This window comes from Nerophis ophidion, linkage group LG25, assembly GCF_033978795.1.
Source record: "Nerophis ophidion isolate RoL-2023_Sa linkage group LG25, RoL_Noph_v1.0, whole genome shotgun sequence".
Classification (NCBI taxonomy): Eukaryota; Metazoa; Chordata; class Actinopteri; order Syngnathiformes; family Syngnathidae; genus Nerophis; species Nerophis ophidion.
This window is the reverse complement of record NC_084635.1, coordinates 35,870,875-35,891,702: the sequence shown is the minus strand read 5'-3', so window position 1 is coordinate 35,891,702 and position 20,828 is coordinate 35,870,875. Positions and strand designations below refer to the sequence as shown.

At 41.3% G+C, this 20,828-nt stretch overlaps 1 protein-coding gene across 1 annotated transcript in view; it reads right to left on the bottom strand.

The window, feature by feature from the left end:
• gpc5a (glypican 5a) overlaps positions 1-20,828 on the bottom strand; it is a 316,105-nt gene that overhangs the window by 216,161 nt on the left and 79,116 nt on the right. Inside the window, 1 exon segment of the mRNA XM_061887058.1 lies at positions 8,688-9,148. Coding sequence (XP_061743042.1) covers positions 8,688-9,148 — 461 coding nt within the window.

The window sequence follows — 20,828 nt, the reverse complement described above, 5'->3', positions numbered from 1 at the left end:
CTACAACAAGTTACCTGGCAGTGTGGGCAGTACAACATCTACAACAAGTTACCTGGCAGTGTGGGCAGTACAACATCTACAACAAGTTACCTGCAGTGTGGGCAGTACAACATCTACAACAAGTTACCTGGCAGTGTGGGGGCAGTACAACATCTACAACAAGTTACCTGGCAAGTGTGTGGCAGTACAACATCCTACAACAAGTTACCTGGCAGTGTGGGCAGTACAACATCTACAACAAGTTACCTGGCAGTGTGGGCAGTACAACATCTACAACAAGTTACCTGGCAGTGTGGGCAGTACAACATCTACAACAAGTTACCTGGCAGTGTGGGCAGTACAACATCTACAACAAGTTACCTGGCAGTGTGGGCAGTACAACATCTACAACAAGTTACCTGGCAGTGTGGGCAGTACAACATCTACAACAAGTTACCTGGCAGTGTGGGCAGTACAACTCTACAACAAGTTACCTGGCAGTGTGGGCAGTACAACATCTACAACAAGTTACCTGGCAGTGTGGGCAGTACAACATCTACAACAAGTTACCTGGCAGTGTGGGCAGTACAACATCTACAACAAGTCTACCTGGCAGTGTGGGCAGTACAACATCTACAACAAGTTACCTGAGGCAGTGTGGGCAGTACAACATCTACAACAAGTTACCTGGCAGTGTGGGCAGTACAACATCTACAACAAGTTACCTGGCAGTGTGGGCAGTACAACATCTACAACAAGTTACCTGGCAGTGTGGGCAGTACAGCATCTACAACAAGTTACCTGGCAGTGTGGGCAGTACAACATCTACAACAAGTTACCTGGCAGTGTGGGCAGTACAACATCTACAACAAGTTACCTGGCAGTGTGGGCAGTACAACATCTACAACAAGTTACCTGGCAGTGTGGGCAGTACAACATCTACAACAAGTTACCTGGCAGTGTGGGCAGTACAACATCTACAACAAGTTACCTGGCAGTGTGGGCAGTACAACATCTACAACAAGTTACCTGGCAGTGTGGGCAGTACAACATCTACAACAAGTTACCTGGCAGTGTGGGCAGTACAACATCTACAACAAGTTACCTGGCAGTGTGGGCAGTACAACATCTACAACAAGTTACCTGGCAGTGTGGGCAGTACAACATCTACAACAAGTTACCTGGCAGTGTGGGCAGTACAACATCTACAACAAGTTACCTGGCAGTGTGGGCAGTACAACATCTACAACAAGTTACCTGGCAGTGTGGGCAGTACAACATCTACAACAAGTTACCTGGCAGTGTGGGCAGTACAACATCTACAACAAGTTACCTGGCAGTGTGGGCAGTACAACATCTACAACAAGTTACCTGGCAGTGTGGGCAGTACAACATCTACAACAAGTTACCCTGGCAGTGTGGGCAGTACAACATCTACAACAAGTTACCTGGCAGTGTGGGCAGTACAACATCTACAACAAGTTACCTGGCAGTGTGGGCAGTACAACATCTACAACAAGTTACCTGGCAGTGTGGGCAGTACAACATCTACAACAAGTTACCTGGCAGTGTGGGCAGTACAACATCTACAACAAGTTACCTGGCAGTGTGGGCAGTACAACATCTACAACAAGTTACCTGGCAGTGTGGGCAGTACAACATCTACAACAAGTTACCTGGCAGTGTGGGCAGTACAACATCTACAACAAGTTACCTGGCAGTGTGGGCAGTACAACATCTACAACAAGTTACCTGGCAGTGTGGGCAGTACAACATCTACAACAAGTTACCTGGCAGTGTGGGCAGTACAACATCTACAACAAGTACCTGGCAGTGTGGGCAGTACAACATCTACAACAAGTTACCTGGCAGTGTGGGCAGTACAACATCTACAACAAGTTACCTGGCAGTGTGGGCAGTACAACATCTACAACAAGTTACCTGGCAGTGTGGGCAGTACAACATCTACAACAAGTTACCTGGCAGTGTGGGCAGTACAACATCTACAACAAGTTACCTGGCAGTGTGGGCAGTACAACATCTACAACAAGTTACCTGGCAGTGTGGGCAGTACAACATCTACAACAAGTTACCTGGCAGTGTGGGCAGTACAACATCTACAACAAGTTACCTGGCAGTGTGGGCAGTACAACATCTACAACAAGTTACCTGGCAGTGTGGGCAGTACAACATCTACAACAAGTTACCTGGCAGTGTGGGCAGTACAACATCTACAACAAGTTACCTGGCAGTGTGGGCAGTACAACATCTACAACAAGTTACCTGGCAGTGTGGGCAGTACAACATCTACAACAAGTTACCTGGCAGTGTGGGCAGTACAACATCTACAACAAGTTACCTGGCAGTGTGGGCAGTACAACATCTACAACAAGTTACCTGGCAGTGTGGGCAGTACAACATCTACAACAAGTTACCTGGCAGTGTGGGCAGTACAACATCTACAACAAGTTACCTGGCAGTGTGGGCAGTACAACATCTACAACAAGTTACCTGGCAGTGTGGGCAGTACAACATCTACAACAAGTTACCTGGCAGTGTGGGCAGTACAACATCTACAACAAGTTACCTGGCAGTGTGGGCAGTACAACATCTACAACAAGTTACCTGGCAGTGTGGGCAGTACAACATCTACAACAAGTTACCTGGCAGTGTGGGCAGTACAACATCTACAACAAGTTACCTGGCAGTGTGGGCAGTACAACATCTACAACAAGTTACCTGGCAGTGTGGGCAGTACAACATCTACAACAAGTTACCTGGCAGTGTGGGCAGTACAACATCTACAACAAGTTACCTGGCAGTGTGGGCAGTACAACATCTACAACAAGTTACCTGGCAGTGTGGGCAGTACAACATCTACAACAAGTTACCTGGCAGTGTGGGCAGTACAACATCTACAACAAGTTACCTGGCAGTGTGGGCAGTACAACATCTACAACAAGTTACCTGGCAGTGTGGGCAGTACAACATCTACAACAAGTTACCTGGCAGTGTGGGCAGTACAACATCTACAACAAGTTACCTGGCAGTGTGGGCAGTACAACATCTACAACAAGTTACCTGGCAGTGTGGGCAGTACAACATCTACAACAAGTTACCTGGCAGTGTGGGCAGTACAACATCTACAACAAGTTACCTGGCAGTGTGGGCAGTACAACATCTACAACAAGTTACCTGGCAGTGTGGGCAGTACAACATCTACAACAAGTTACCTGGCAGTGTGGGCAGTACAACATCTACAACAAGTTACCTGGCAGTGTGGGCAGTACAACATCTACAACAAGTTACCTGGCAGTGTGGGCAGTACAACATCTACAACAAGTTACCTGGCAGTGTGGGCAGTACAACATCTACAACAAGTTACCTGGCAGTGTGGGCAGTACAACATCTACAACAAGTTACCTGGCAGTGTGGGCAGTACAACATCTACAACAAGTTACCTGGCAGTGTGGGCAGTACAACATCTACAACAAGTTACCTGGCAGTGTGGGCAGTACAACATCTACAACAAGTTACCTGGCAGTGTGGGCAGTACAACATCTACAACAAGTTACCTGGCAGTGTGGGCAGTACAACATCTACAACAAGTTACCTGGCAGTGTGGGCAGTACAACATCTACAACAAGTTACCTGGCAGTGTGGGCAGTACAACATCTACAACAAGTTACCTGGCAGTGTGGGCAGTACAACATCTACAACAAGTTACCTGGCAGTGTGGGCAGTACAACATCTACAACAAGTTACCTGGCAGTGTGGGCAGTACAACATCTACAACAAGTTACCTGGCAGTGTGGGCAGTACAACATCTACAACAAGTTACCTGGCAGTGTGGGCAGTACAACATCTACAACAAGTTACCTGGCAGTGTGGGCAGTACAACATCTACAACAAGTTACCTGGCAGTGTGGGCAGTACAACATCTACAACAAGTTACCTGGCAGTGTGGGCAGTACAACATCTACAACAAGTTACCTGGCAGTGTGGGCAGTACAACATCTACAACAAGTTACCTGGCAGTGTGGGCAGTACAACATCTACAACAAGTTACCTGGCAGTGTGGGCAGTACAACATCTACAACAAGTTACCTGGCAGTGTGGGCAGTACAACATCTACAACAAGTTACCTGGCAGTGTGGGCAGTACAACATCTACAACAAGTTACCTGGCAGTGTGGGCAGTACAACATCTACAACAAGTTACCTGGGCAAGTGTGGGCAGTACAACATCTACAACAAGTTACCTGGCAGTGTGGGCAGTACAACATCTACAACAAGTTACCTGGCAGTGTGGGCAGTACAACATCTACAACAAGTTACCTGGCAGTGTGGGCAGTACAACATCTACAACAAGTTACCTGGCAGTGTGGGCAGTACAACATCTACAACAAGTTACCTGGCAGTGTGGGCAGTACAACATCTACAACAAGTTACCTGGCAGTGTGGGCAGTACAACATCTACAACAAGTTACCTGGCAGTGTGGGCAGTACAACATCTACAACAAGTTACCTGGCAGTGTGGGCAGTACAACATCTACAACAAGTTACCTGGCAGTGTGGGCAGTACAACATCTACAACAAGTTACCTGGCAGTGTGGGCAGTACAACATCTACAACAAGTTACCTGGCAGTGTGGGCAGTACAACATCTACAACAAGTTACCTGGCAGTGTGGGCAGTACAACATCTACAACAAGTTACCTGGCAGTGTGGGCAGTACAACATCTACAACAAGTTACCTGGCAGTGTGGGCAGTACAACATCTACAACAAGTTACCTGGCAGTGTGGGCAGTACAACATCTACAACAAGTTACCTGGCAGTGTGGGCAGTACAACATCTACAACAAGTTACCTGGCAGTGTGGGCAGTACAACATCTACAACAAGTTACCTGGCAGTGTGGGCAGTACAACATCTACAACAAGTTACCTGGCAGTGTGGGCAGTACAACATCTACAACAAGTTACCTGGCAGTGTGGGCAGTACAACATCTACAACAAGTTACCTGGCAGTGTGGGCAGTACAACATCTACAACAAGTTACCTGGCAGTGTGGGCAGTACAGCATCTACAACAAGTTACCTGGCAGTGTGGGCAGTACAACATCTACAACAAGTTACCTGGCAGTGTGGGCAGTACAACATCTACAACAAGTTACCTGGCAGTGTGGGCAGTACAACATCTACAACAAGTTACCTGGCAGTGTGGGCAGTACAACATCTACAACAAGTTACCTGGCAGTGTGGGCAGTACAACATCTACAACAAGTTACCTGGCAGTGTGGGCAGTACAACATCTACAACAAGTTACCTGGCAGTGTGGGCAGTACAACATCTACAACAAGTTACCTGGCAGTGTGGGCAGTACAACATCTACAACAAGTTACCTGGCAGTGTGGGCAGTACAACATCTACAACAAGTTACCTGGCAGTGTGGGCAGTACAACATCTACAACAAGTTACCTGGCAGTGTGGGCAGTACAACATCTACAACAAGTTACCTGGCAGTGTGGGCAGTACAACATCTACAACAAGTTACCTGGCAGTGTGGGCAGTACAACATCTACAACAAGTTACCTGGCAGTGTGGGCAGTACAACATCTACAACAAGTTACCTGGCAGTGTGGGCAGTACAACATCTACAACAAGTTACCTGGCAGTGTGGGCAGTACAACATCTACAACAAGTTACCTGGCAGTGTGGGCAGTACAACATCTACAACAAGTTACCTGGCAGTGTGGGCAGTACAACATCTACAACAAGTTACCTGGCAGTGTGGGCAGTACAACATCTACAACAAGTTACCTGGCAGTGTGGGCAGTACAACATCTACAACAAGTTACCTGGCAGTGTGGGCAGTACAACATCTACAACAAGTTACCTGGCAGTGTGGGCAGTACAACATCTACAACAAGTTACCTGGCAGTGTGGGCAGTACAACATCTACAACAAGTTACCTGGCAGTGTGGGCAGTACAACATCTACAACAAGTTACCTGGCAGTGTGGGCAGTACAACATCTACAACAAGTTACCTGGCAGTGTGGGCAGTACAACATCTACAACAAGTTACCTGGCAGTGTGGGCAGTACAACATCTACAACAAGTTACCTGGCAGTGTGGGCAGTACAACATCTACAACAAGTTACCTGGCAGTGTGGGCAGTACAACATCTACAACAAGTTACCTGGCAGTGTGGGCAGTACAGCATCTACAACAAGTTACCTGGCAGTGTGGGCAGTACAACATCTACAACAAGTTACCTGGCAGTGTGGGCAGTACAGCATCTACAACAAGTTACCTGGCAGTGTGGGCAGTACAACATCTACAACAAGTTACCTGGCAGTGTGGGCAGTACAACATCTACAACAAGTTACCTGGCAGTGTGGGCAGTACAAGCATCTACAACAAGTTACCTGGCAGTGTGGGCAGTACAACATCTACAACAAGTTACCTGGCAGTGTGGGCAGTACAACATCTACAACAAGTTACCTGGCAGTGTGGGCAGTACAACATCTACAACAAGTTACCTGGCAGTGTGGGCAGTACAACATCTACAACAAGTTACCTGGCAGTGTGGGCAGTACAACATCTACAACAAGTTACCTGGCAGTGTGGGCAGTACAACATCTACAACAAGTTACCTGGCAGTGTGGGCAGTACAACATCTACAACAAGTTACCTGGCAGTGTGGGCAGTACAGCATCTACAACAAGTTACCTGGCAGTGTGGGCAGTACAACATCTACAACAAGTTACCTGGCAGTGTGGGCAGTACAACATCTACAACAAGTTACCTGGCAGTGTGGGCAGTACAACATCTACAACAAGTTACCTGGCAGTGTGGGCAGTACAACATCTACAACAAGTTACCTGGCAGTGTGGGCAGTACAACATCTACAACAAGTTACCTGGCAGTGTGGGCAGTACAACATCTACAACAAGTTACCTGGCAGTGTGGGCAGTACAACATCTACAACAAGTTACCTGGCAGTGTGGGCAGTACAACATCTACAACAAGTTACCTGGCAGTGTGGGCAGTACAACATCTACAACAAGTTACCTGGCAGTGTGGGCAGTACAACATCTACAACAAGTTACCTGGCAGTGTGGGCAGTACAACATCTACAACAAGTTACCTGGCAGTGTGGGCAGTACAACATCTACAACAAGTTACCTGGCAGTGTGGGCAGTACAACATCTACAACAAGTTACCTGGCAGTGTGGGCAGTACAGCATCTACAACAAGTTACCTGGCAGTGTGGGCAGTACAACATCTACAACAAGTTACCTGGCAGTGTGGGCAGTACAGCATCTACAACAAGTTACCTGGCAGTGTGGGCAGTACAACATCTACAACAAGTTACCTGGCAGTGTGGGCAGTACAACATCTACAACAAGTTACCTGGCAGTGTGGGCAGTACAGCATCTACAACAAGTTACCTGGCAGTGTGGGCAGTACAACATCTACAACAAGTTACCTGGCAGTGTGGGCAGTACAACATCTACAACAAGTTACCTGGCAGTGTGGGCAGTACAACATCTACAACAAGTTACCTGGCAGTGTGGGCAGTACAACATCTACAACAAGTTACCTGGCAGTGTGGGCAGTACAACATCTACAACAAGTTACCTGGCAGTGTGGGCAGTACAACATCTACAACAAGTTACCTGGCAGTGTGGGCAGTACAACATCTACAACAAGTTACCTGGCAGTGTGGGCAGTACAGCATCTACAACAAGTTACCTGGCAGTGTGGGCAGTACAACATCTACAACAAGTTACCTGGCAGTGTGGGCAGTACAACATCTACAACAAGTTACCTGGCAGTGTGGGCAGTACAACATCTACAACAAGTTACCTGGCAGTGTGGGCAGTACAACATCTACAACAAGTTACCTGGCAGTGTGGGCAGTACAACATCTACAACAAGTTACCTGGCAGTGTGGGCAGTACAACATCTACAACAAGTTACCTGGCAGTGTGGGCAGTACAACATCTACAACAAGTTACCTGGCAGTGTGGGCAGTACAACATCTACAACAAGTTACCTGGCAGTGTGGGCAGTACAACATCTACAACAAGTTACCTGGCAGTGTGGGCAGTACAACATCTACAACAAGTTACCTGGCAGTGTGGGCAGTACAACATCTACAACAAGTTACCTGGCAGTGTGGGCAGTACAACATCTACAACAAGTTACCTGGCAGTGTGGGCAGTACAACATCTACAACAAGTTACCTGGCAGTGTGGGCAGTACAACATCTACAACAAGTTACCTGGCAGTGTGGGCAGTACAACATCTACAACAAGTTACCTGGCAGTGTGGGCAGTACAACATCTACAACAAGTTACCTGGCAGTGTGGGCAGTACAACATCTACAACAAGTTACCTGGCAGTGTGGGCAGTACAACATCTACAACAAGTTACCTGGCAGTGTGGGCAGTACAACATCTACAACAAGTTACCTGGCAGTGTGGGCAGTACAGCATCTACAACAAGTTACCTGGCAGTGTGGGCAGTACAACATCTACAACAAGTTACCTGGCAGTGTGGGCAGTACAACATCTACAACAAGTTACCTGGCAGTGTGGGCAGTACAACATCTACAACAAGTTACCTGGCAGTGTGGGCAGTACAACATCTACAACAAGTTACCTGGCAGTGTGGGCAGTACAACATCTTCAACAAGTTACCTGGCAGTGTGGGCAGTACAACATCTTCAACAAGACCCTCCTGCACTCGCGGCTCAGCATCAAGTGGTCCGTGGTGTTTATCACCTCCATGCCCAGGTGCACAGCTTGAAGGAGCACCTTGACAGAGACCCCGGAGCGAGCGATCTGATCCGCCAGCAAGCCGGGCGCCGCGCCGAACGGCCTCACCTCGCGGGCCGAGGCACTCACGCACTCGGCGTAGCCCTCTGCCAGGAGACCCGGGGCAGGGCTGACCAGGCGACTGTAAACCGGCGGGAAGAGAGCCTCGAAAAATCTTTGAACCGCGTCCTCCACCTTGAGCTCGGAGCCCAGCAGGAAGAGGCCGATATCGGTGAAGAGCTCCTGCACGGGATCCTGGACTTGAACGGCCATGTCGCCGTACGACTCCTGGAGCGAGGCCATGGTGCGGTTCTCAGCCTGCCTCAGCAGGACCTCAAATGTGTCTGTGGGGAGGAGAGGAAGACTTTAGGTCACTTTCAAACTACCTTCTCTTCAGCAACTTCCCCGAGCCACGCCAAATATCGCTATTGATATCAGATATCGGTGTGATATCAGCAAACAAAAACAAGTATCAGATGATATTAGCTTGCATCTACAAGCCAGCGAACATGCAAATGTCCTCCCGTAAACACACGAGGTTGCACTTTTCTTGTGTTTCAGTCAAATGGTGAACATGCAAGGCTACAAGCAGCTACGCAACAGCTAAGCACACAATAGCATTCAATATAATATACATTTTATTTGATCTTGCTGAAAGAGCAGTTCAAGTGTTTCAATTAAGAAGACAAAAGAGGGTTGAGGCGTCACAGTTCGACTTTGATGCTCCGATACCAACAATAAACAATGATTGGATGATATCAACTAACGTTTCAAATCTGCAAGCAGTACAGCAGCTTGTTTGATTGTGCAAAGCTGGACAGGTCAGTCTCTCCTTGTATTTTATAGAGAGACGATAGAGATTATGGGCGTGACGATCTGATGTTAATATCGCACATCGGTCCCGTATCAACAAAAATCACTGAATGATATCAGCTTGCGTTTAAAATCTGCGGTACAAGCAGTCCCACAGCTTGTTTGATTGTCCAAAGCTGAACTTGTATTTTAGTCAAGTCATTTACAAAAAAAGTAAACAAGGGAGACTAGAACGTGCTCGCAGCTACACAACAGCTCAGCGCACAGTAGCAAACAAGCTAGTCATACATTGTTTTAAATCTTGCTGAAAGTCCAGTTCTTCTGTTTAAATAAACCAAGAAGACAATAGAGAGTAGAAGCGTCCTGATCTGACATTGATATCAGACATCGGTCCCGTATTAACAAAAATCATTGAATGATATCACCTTGCGTTTAAAATCTGTGATACGAGCAGCTTGTTTGATCGTGCAAAACTGCACAGGTTGGTATTTTCTTGTATTCTAGTCAAGTTGTTTACAAAATGTAAACATGGGAGGTTTATAGGCCATTATGTGCTCGCAGCTACACAACAGCTAAGCAAACAATAGCACAAGCTAGACATTTATTCTTTGAAATCTTGCTAAAAGACCAGTTCAAGTGTTTGAATAAACAAAGAAGACAACAGGGATTTGGGGCGTCTCGGTCCAATTCTTATACAAGATATTAATCCGACAACAAAAAGAACAGGTATCGGATGATATCGGCTTGGATTGGAAATGTCCGATACAAGCAGACCAGCGGCGTGTTTACTTGCGCAAAAGCTTGTTAAGATGGAAATGTCCTCCGATAAACACACCATTTCTTCAATTTTAGTGGAGTCATTTCCCAAAGGTAAACATGTGGGTTATAGCCTACTCAGAGCGAGCAGCTACACAACAGCTGAGCACACAATAGCACAAGGTAGACATACCAATTTTTTTATCTTGCTGGAAGACTAGTTTAAGTGTTCAAATAAATAAGAAAAGACAATAGAGAGTAGGTTTTGGACATGAATGTGATATCAACCAAAACATAAGTATTGGATGATATCAGCTTGCATGTAAATATCCGATACAAGCAGTCGACTTTTGCAAAGCTGGCCAGCCAGTAAACAGAGAAATATCCTTCAAAAAGCACACTATTTATTACATTTTAGCCAAGTCATTTACAAAAAGCTAGCAAGCAGCTACACAACAGCTTAGCACAGAATAGCATACAAGCTAAACACACGTGATAATAACTCAACAATATTACACATTTGTCAACATGAACCAGAGTCCCACATAATTAGAGTTGCATTCTACTTACACATAACGACGCCTGCTACAGCGTATCCAGTAACAAACGTGTCTGCATCATAAGTCATAACTGCAACACACACATCATAAGTCATAATTGCCACACACACAACACACACACATCATAAGTCATAATTGCAACACACACATCATAAGTCATAATTGCCACACACACAACACACACACATCATAAGTCATAATTGCAACACACACAACAACACACACACATCATAAGTCATAATTGCCACACACACACAACAACAACACACACACATCATAAGTCATAATTGCAACACACACAACAACAAAACACACACATCATAAGTCATAATTACCACACACACACACAAAAATATCCACTGTGCTTCAGCCTAAAGACAGCATAAGTCCATTCCAGAAGGTTAATAATAAATAGGTTAGCATTTTCCATATTTACATTTTGGCTATTTTTGTGTCATTTGACTTGATCAAACCTTTTTCTAACATTCTACTCGACAAAACAATAAAGGCATGTATGTTTTCTGCTGATATCGTATCAATATCATACATTACTCAAGGCTCCGATTTCGGTATCGCATCGGAAGTAACAAAAAAGCTGTAACGAGACACATTAAATATGCATTTTAAATCCTCTGCACATGTTTCATCAACTTTGAAGACTATTTTGCTCAACAGTTTAGAACATAATAAAGCAAAAGTAACTTCCCCAAAAAAGAGGTGTGGAGGACTACTTTCCACGGTACAAAAAATGTGCCATGAGGGCAAAGAAAAGAAAGGACGGACGTGCGTAAAATATGTTTTATGTCTTTTACTTCCATTGACATTCCCGCAGTCTTCAGTGGTTGCCGGGCAACCAAGCACACAAAAAGGCCCACAAAAACCGTCCAATAAAGTCGGCCTGAAAGACCCCTGGAAGTGTCTTTAAAGTTGAACTAAACAAGGAACATTTAGGGAAAAATGGGATGAAAATAAATAAATAAATCGTATTTCAATACTTAAGTGAGTCACTAATTATAATTGGAGTCAAACATGTAATTGTGTTATTTAATAAGTCTTTATTGTATTTTTAAATTGAAAGTGAATATTTCACGATTTAATTAATTATTGATTTCATTATTACACGGATTTATTGAAATATTTAATTTCACGATTTCGTTCATTGGTTATTGATGTCATTATTTATTTAACAATTTAATCAATTGATGACACTTTTAAGTCATTATTTAGAAATGTATTTATTTATGTACATTTCTCAAATGAATAAATGAATCTCGCTGAAAGACTAGTTCAAGTGTTGAAATAAACAAAGAATAACAACAGAGATTAACTAACCCTAACCCACACACGTTTGAATAATTACTTATTTAGTATTAATCACTTAAAACGTATTAGTAATGAGTAATTACTTAAATGTGTATTTAAATCAAATAATTGAATAAGACAACATTTTTAAATAATTATTTAAATGTATTGATGTATTTATTTATTGATGTATATAATTATAATTAATGATATTAATGATATTGATATTATTAATAATTAATGACACGTTTAAGTCCTTATTTAGAGATGTATTTATCTATTTAAATTCCTCCCATTAAATGAATAATTACTCATTCACTATTAATCACTTAAAATGTATTAGTAATTATTTAAAGATGTATTTAAATCAAATAAATAAATAAAAAATAATTTTTAAATAAGTATTTGAAAGGGTCACTAATTAATTAAATCAAATAATAAATTATTACAACTTATTCAATTTTGTCCCATTCAATAAATAAACAATCAAATGTTTAAATACTCAAAATATGTCTTAAATTAGTTTAAACATTATATAAACCAGTCAATAATCAAATCAAATATAATCAAATGATGATCAATCGTGAAATAGTTAACTAAATGTATTTCAATTCATTAAATAATGAACTTAATTATTTCATTGATATGTATTTATGTCTTTATTTATTCACATATATCATTATAATTAATGACACTTCAAGTCCTTATTTAGAGATGTATTTATCTATTTAAATTCTTCCCATTAAATTAATAATTACTCATTCAATATTAATCACTTAAAATGTTTTAGTAATTTTTTAAAGATGTATTTAAATCAAATAATTAAACAAAACAAAATCTTTAAATAACTACTTAAATGGGTCACTAATTAATTAAATCCAATAATAAATCATTACAACTTATTCAATTTTGTCCCATTAAATAAATAAACAATCACGTTTAAATATTCAAAATATGTATTTAATTAATTTAAACATTGTATAAACCTGTCAATAATCAAATCAAATAATGAACAATCATGAACTAGTTGACTAAATGTATTTAAATCCATTAAATAATTAACTTCATTATTTCATAATTTCATTAATATGTATAGATTTCTTGATTTATTAATCTATATAATAATTTAATAAATAAATAGCTTATTTAAGTGAGTATTTAAATATGTATTTATTTGATTTTGTCACATTAAATAAACATGTTTGAATAATTTGTCATTGTTAATTAATGCAATCCCTATATTCATATTGAAACCATTCATTAAATAAATCATGAAATAATTGAATAATAAATAATGATATAAGATCATTTTAATCAGATTTTTTTTTTACACTAAACAAATTAATAACACATTAAAAGCACATTTTAATGTATTTAATTGAAATTGTGATTTGTTCGTGACTCTTTTAAATCATTCTTGCAAGGTGCATTTATTTTTCATTTCGTCTCAATCTGCATGTGTGCAAAAAAAAAAGTGTTATTTATAATAAAAAGTTATTTAAAACAGACATGAATGAAATCAAGACAAAAATATATTGAAATGTACTGAAAAGGATTGATTTCCACACATTGGGAGTTCCAGTTCAGCCAGGCAGCAAACACTCCCCTCTGCTGGACATGTGGGGACACTACAGGTGATGGAAATGACTTTGATTCAACTATTTGCTTGAAAAGTGTGTGAGTTTGGAGACACAAAGCTTGTCTTTATCTGGCTGGCTATTGTTGGGGGTTTTTTTTTGGGGGGGGGGGTATTTTGCAGCTAATACCTAACTAAGCCTCGGCCACTCTGACATCATGTGCTGATCAGGAGTGGCCGAGGGTGAGGGCCAGGAGCTGAGTTCAGACGCTGATGAGGAGGTCTCCACAGAGTCTGAAACTATTTCAAACCGGCACGGGAGCCTTTTCCGGCATAACCAAGCAACCATAACTCAAAAGTGTTTACCGTATTTCCTTGAATTGCCGCCGGGGCGCTAATTATTTTAAAACCTCTTCTCACTCCGGCACTTACCAAAGACATGCGGTAAATTTAGCCCTGGTCTTATAAACTTGAGTGTGATGTAAGGATACCATCATGAAAAACATTATTATGGTCTTACCTTTACTTATAAATGAAGTCCATGCGCAGCTCCTTCTGATCAAAAGCATCGATAACTTGTTTATAGAAGTCTTCCTCATCTTTCTTCGGTTTTAAAAGTCTCTCTGTCTCGATGGAGATCTTCCTTTATTACCTCCTGCTTCCATTGAAAGTCCAGTTTAGAAAACTGTTTTACTTTAGATATGTAATCCTCCATGTTAAAAGTGCAAGCGAGAGGAAAGAAATAAAGGATGGCTGCTTGTTGTCACTTCTTCTGCAGCCGAGTAGTCGCAAGAAGGATCACTAGCGCCCTCTACCACCAGGAGGCGGGAGTCATTTAATGACTCATATTTGACACACGCAGCTACGGTATATTAATAAAACATAGCTGCTTACTGTTCCTTTTAGCATATTCAATAGCTTGGACCTTAAATCCTACTGAATAGCTCTTAATCTTCTTCCCTTTATGCGATTTCAAATGATTGAAATCAGCCTCCTCCATTTTGAAAATGATGACAAGTGAAGTGTCACCCGTGACGTGACGAGTTTGACCCTGTGGAAATTCTAGGCAGGCGCGTACTATATACCTGGCGGCAATTCAAGGAAATACGGTTTGTGCGTCGGTAATTGAGAAAGAGAAAAAAGTGCTGATGAAATACGAGTTGAGATGATTCTGCACCTCGGGGGTGTGAGGCAAAGGCGTCCCACAAGGATTACACCCGGAGTTAAACACACAGCGGCTCGGCGCTAATGAATCTCACCTGTCAAACGCCGTGGAAATACGCAGGCAAACAAATTTGCCTGGATTTTCTCTCTCCGATTCTGACTTTTAGGAACCAAATCTCATCAATCAGTGGCTCTGAGCAGCGTGGTTAAGACGCAGAGGGACGGCGCCCACAATCTGCCCGGGCGGTCCTCATAATTAGATGTGTACCCCAAAAGGAGGACTGCGGCGGCGTCTGGCCAGGAGGCTCCACCAGCCGGCAGCGAGGCCTCCGGGCCAGCCTGAGGACCGTGGTAGACTCAGCGGCGACTTGTGAGAAGAACTAAATTAATCCTCATTTTTTCTTTTCTTTTTAACTGAAAAAGTAGTTGGAAGTCAATCTTCCACTTCAGCTGCACCTGCTGGCATCTTTTCATCAGAGCTGCACTGATAGCAAATCAGTCCAGTCGATCATCCAGCTGGGACCAGCTGGGACCGGGGTCCACTTCTTTGTGTCTGACAGCTCATTGGACGTCAAAAGCCAACTGGTTGTCACCGCCGTGATCATGTGAATGTCCGCCACACACTAAATGACAACAGAAAGTCATTCCGGTACAGTCGTGTCACACCTGGGTCGAGTCTTGCCTGGGTTTTGTCTGCTTTCAGGTTGTCTTGTCAATTCCTGATTTATTTTTACAAACCCCGTTTAAATATGACTTGGGAAATCGTGTTAGCTTGCTGGTAAATAAATACCATTTAAAAAATAGATGCGGCTCACTGGTAAGTGCTGATATTTGAGCTATTTTTAGAACAGGCCAGGAGGCGACTCGTCTGGTCCTTACGGGCGACCTGGTGCCCGCAGGCACCGCGTTGGTGACCCCTGGGTTAGAGTGTCCGCCCTGACATCGATAGGTTGTGAGTTCAAACCCCGGCCGAGTCATACCAAAGACTATAAAAAAGGGAGCCATTACCTCCCTGCTTGGCACTCAGCATCCAGGCTTGGAATTGGGGGTTAAATCACCAAAAATGATTCCCGGGCGCGACCACCTCTGCTGCTCACTGATCTCAGAGAAGCTGGGTCATGGTTTCATTTGAAATTTTCATTTTGCACACAGATTTTTTTTAATTTTTTTTTAATCATTAGAAAAGTGAGCAAAATGTACATTTCAAGCATATTTAATACGTATCATCTGGACCATAAGGATCCGGATCAGCCTCCAAAAGGGAATCCCTTGTTCCTTATCCCGTTTCCGACTTTTCCTGAAACTTTCATCAAAATCCGTCCATAACTGTTTGAGCTATGCTGCTCGCTAGCAGACAGATACAGTAAACCCCCAATTGAGAAGATATGAATAAATGATATTGTGCGATACTGCTCCTGCATATCAACTGCTATTTGTCAGTATCAGGAGCCGTCACGCATCCACTTTTACACGTTTGGATTCATGTAGGGTCGGCCTTTGCTCCACGACTAAAAGGCTTTCACTTTTCATCCCCTTTTCTCCCCGCCGCCCATAAAAGATGCACTGATGTATGCTGGGTAGGACGATCCAGTTAGCTGTGACGCTGCCTGATAATCTGCTGACCAACTACACCTCAGGTCAAGACTTCTGGCATTTGGCAAGTATTTCCCCCGCGTCATGGGCTAGCTTTTCTGCGTCTACATGATTCTATGGAAGGTCAGAGTGATATTTGTTATATCTTTTGTTCGACTCTAGGGTGTATACCTGAACACTGAGCTAATATGCTAACATTAACACACTAAAGTTAGCATGCCAACGTTATCACAATAAAAATTAGCATGAGTAAAATGTATACCTGCAAAATTAGCTAAAATGTTTGCTATTGTTAGCATGTTATCAGGTACATTATTAATTTGTTAGCATACAAACATGGGAACTGTCCGAATGTGTGAAGTAACAAAATATTTGACTTAAAAAATGTATTAAAAAAGCTAGCATGCTAATTTTAGCATACAAACATGCTAACTGTCCGAATGAGTGACGTAACAATTTCACTCATGTTGTATACCTGAAAAATGTGCTAAAAAATCTATCCGAATGCGTGAATTAACTAATTATTTGACTCTAGTTGTATACCTGAAAAATTTGTTTTAAAAAAAGCTAGCATGCTAATGTTAGCATACTAACTTGCTAACTGCCCGAATGCGTGAAGTAACAAATTATTTCACTCAAGTTGTATACCTGAAAAATTTGCTAAAAAATCTAACATGCTAATGTTAGCATACTAATATGCTAACTGTCCAAATGTGTGAAGTAGCACATTATTTAACTTGAGTTGTATACCTGAAAAATTTGCTTAAAAAGATAGATAGATAGATGGATGGATAGATAGATAGATAGATAGATGGATAGATGGATAGATGGATAGATGGATAGATGGATAGATGGATAGATGGATAGATGGATAGATGGATAGATGGATAGATGGATAGATGGATAGATGGATAGATGGATAGATGGATAGATAGATAGATAGACAGATAGACAGATGGATAGATAGATAGATAGATAGATAGATAGATAGATAGATAGATAGATAGATAGATAGATAGATAGATAGATAGATAGATAGATAGATAGATGGATAGACAGACAGATAGATAGATAATTAATTTGTTAGCATACAAACATGGGAACTGACCGAATATGTGAGGTAACAAAATATTTGACTTGAAAAATTTGCTAAAAAAGCTAGCATGCTAATGTTAGCATACTAACATGCTAACTGTCCGAATGCGTGACGTAACAAATTATTTCACTCGAATTGTATACCTGAAAGAATTGCTAAAAAAAAAAAAAATCTAACATGTGTCAAGTAACAAAATCTCACGTTTCCCAATCCTTTAAACATATTTGACTCAACCAACAACAAAAACTGCTAAAAATCTAGCATTAGCACACTAGCAAGATAGCGCCAAGTAGCAAAATATACCAGTTTTGGGTGAATACCTTTTAGAAATATTATTTTTATTTTTTAAAAGCTAGCAAGCTAGTTAGCGTGCTAACATGTAGCATGAGTCAAGCTACATGTTAGCATGTTAACTAGCATTATGTTGTGACAACTTGAATAGACAAATACGGCTTTTGGGCATTGAAACAATAACAATGTTAGCATAATTGGACGCAAATACCTCTTTGACGGCGTTAAAAGTATTATTTTATTCAGTTTTTGTACCGATTGCAATCATATAATATCATATTTTTACATGAAATGCTATGTGCGACTTGTCCACCAGAGGGAGACATTGTTAGTCCTTTTCTTCCCTCTGCAAATCATCAACTGTTTGTATTCCCAATTAGCAGGGGTGTCCAAAGTGCAACCCGGGGGACATTTGTGGCCGCAGCTAATCGTTTACTGGCCCGCCACACATTCTGCAAAAATTGCAAAATTGATAGTATTGCAAAAATAAAATAAAAACATTTAAAAAAAAAGTGGAATGAGGTGAAATCTAATGAGAAAAAGTGGCAATGTTGACCCAAAGCTGCCACGCAGGCAGTTTTTTTGTTCCTTTTGTCGTCATTTTCTTTTTTTTACATTGCTCAAAAAAAAAAGGACAAAAAAAATCTATGTTATAATGAATTATTAATAAAAATATTACTTTAAAATGTTTTGTGTGGAAAAAATAGTGCATATGTTGTGTGGTTGCCATATAAAAACATCAAAGTTTTGACAAAAGAGCATAAAACAAACAAAATAATAGTTCAAACTTAAAATTGACAGATATATCGGAAGTTGATCTTGAAATTTAAGTGTTAAAAGTTAAAAAAACAACTAATAAAAATGCATCACTTTATGAGTGGGGAACCTTTTGGATCTGAAATATATTTCATGGGATTTTATTTAACTTTTCACTGTGATTACTCAAAAATATTAAATAATTAAAATCAATGGTGTCCTGCATTATTGATCTTTGAGGGCTTTAATTGATAAATAAAGGAACTCTCCTGAAGGAATCAATAAAGTACTATCTATCTATCTAAATACTGCATACTTCAGTTTTACTATAAAAAACAAAGTTGTCTTTGACAGAAAAGGCATAAAACCTTATTTGTTTTACTTTATATCAACCTCAAGTTGATATAGAGATTTACTGTAAGCATTAAATAAAAAATAGTAATAATAATTTGACTTATTTTTGACATTTAGTGACTGAGACCCTCTATGCTCCCCAGGAGCCCTAAGGATTGAAAAAAACCTTCCATTTATTTTGTTATCTTTTGAAAATGCAAAATATCAAAATGGCCCCCGCATGCTTAAATGTTTCCGTGTGCGGCCCTCTGTGGAAAAAGTTTGGACACCCCTGGCTTATATTAAGCACCAAAGATGATGCAAAATATTATTGAGTGTATGATTGGGTTACAAAAGGTGACTATTTCATCAATTGGGGTTCAATTAAGGGCTCACATTGACTTCTGACACAAGTGGCGACCTCAGACTGGCATCAGACATCTTCATACTGCTTGTATGAAGATGATGGACAGGCAGTGACAACCCTGACATGTGACAAGCTGCGGGGAAAAGGCCATCATGCTGGGAGAAAAGATGAGTCAAACGCTCACAGCGAGAGGAAGCCGTCATGGTTATTGATTATTGATTATTGATTATTGGCATGGATAGCGCGGCCGTGCTTCTATATTCCGGGACGTGTCCTTGGTTTTTCCAGGCCTCTGAATGACCAAAAATTAATCACGTTTCTGCTTTTCCACTTTTTTTGCGTCAATGAATAAAAAGTGTTCAGGGGTTTCCAAACTTTTTCAGGCTGAGGGCCGCACGCTGAAAAATGAAAACATGCAGGGGGTATTTATATGTGTTTCATATTCAAAACCAAACCGATATATATCGATTTTTTTAACCTTTATACACTGTCAGTAACTACAGTTGGTCGCTACATCTGTAAGGGAAAGATAAAACTCTACTGTGCAAAGCCAAAGCCATTTATCAACAACACCCAGAAAAAAGTGAGTTATTCGCTTCCATAAATTTGTTATCATAATGATGTTATGATATGATAAATGGGTCCAAAAACTATTTGATAAAGTTGTTATTAAATACTTTTTGGTCCCATTAGCTTTTAACAAAATAAATCAAGTATTTTGAGTGTATTTTACCTTTCTGTGTTTGTATGTGAATGAAGCAGCAATAACTATCTTCCATGAAAACATACTTTGTATGATCGCATTCATTTTGTCTTCAAGTCCAGTTTAGAGAAGTATTTCATCTTGGATACAGTATTTAATTCTCCATATTGGCAGAAACATTCATTTCATTGAACTTCATTGCAAGAAATTAAACAATATTTTAGCATCTGACAAAAAACACCCACAAACGATGGCTTATCCTAATAAAAATGCCATGTTTGTTATAAATACAGTTAAAAAAACAGAAAACAAAAAACTGCTACCCTAACCGCTGGAGAGACCTGTGTCTGCTAGCTTGAGCGCCCCCACTCCTCCCAGTGTGGCCAGTCGGAGTACTGCTGAGACATTCGACTGCAAGTTGACAATGTATCGCCCCCTACCTTGAGGCAGAGTTACTTGATGCCTCAAGACCTGCCTTTTCCACGTGGCAACAAGCATGCGCCCCCTCGCACGCACGCACAAATCACACTATGTGTAGCCGTGGAGGCACCGCCTGTGTCTGCCTCACTTCTCATCTGCTGCATTGTTTTGATCAGGATACATGGAATTTCCGCAATTTTAACCATGAAAATGATCAAAATATACAGGAACCACACCAAAATCACATAGAAAGCATAAACCTAAAGAGAAATATTAAAACATATCTTATCTTAT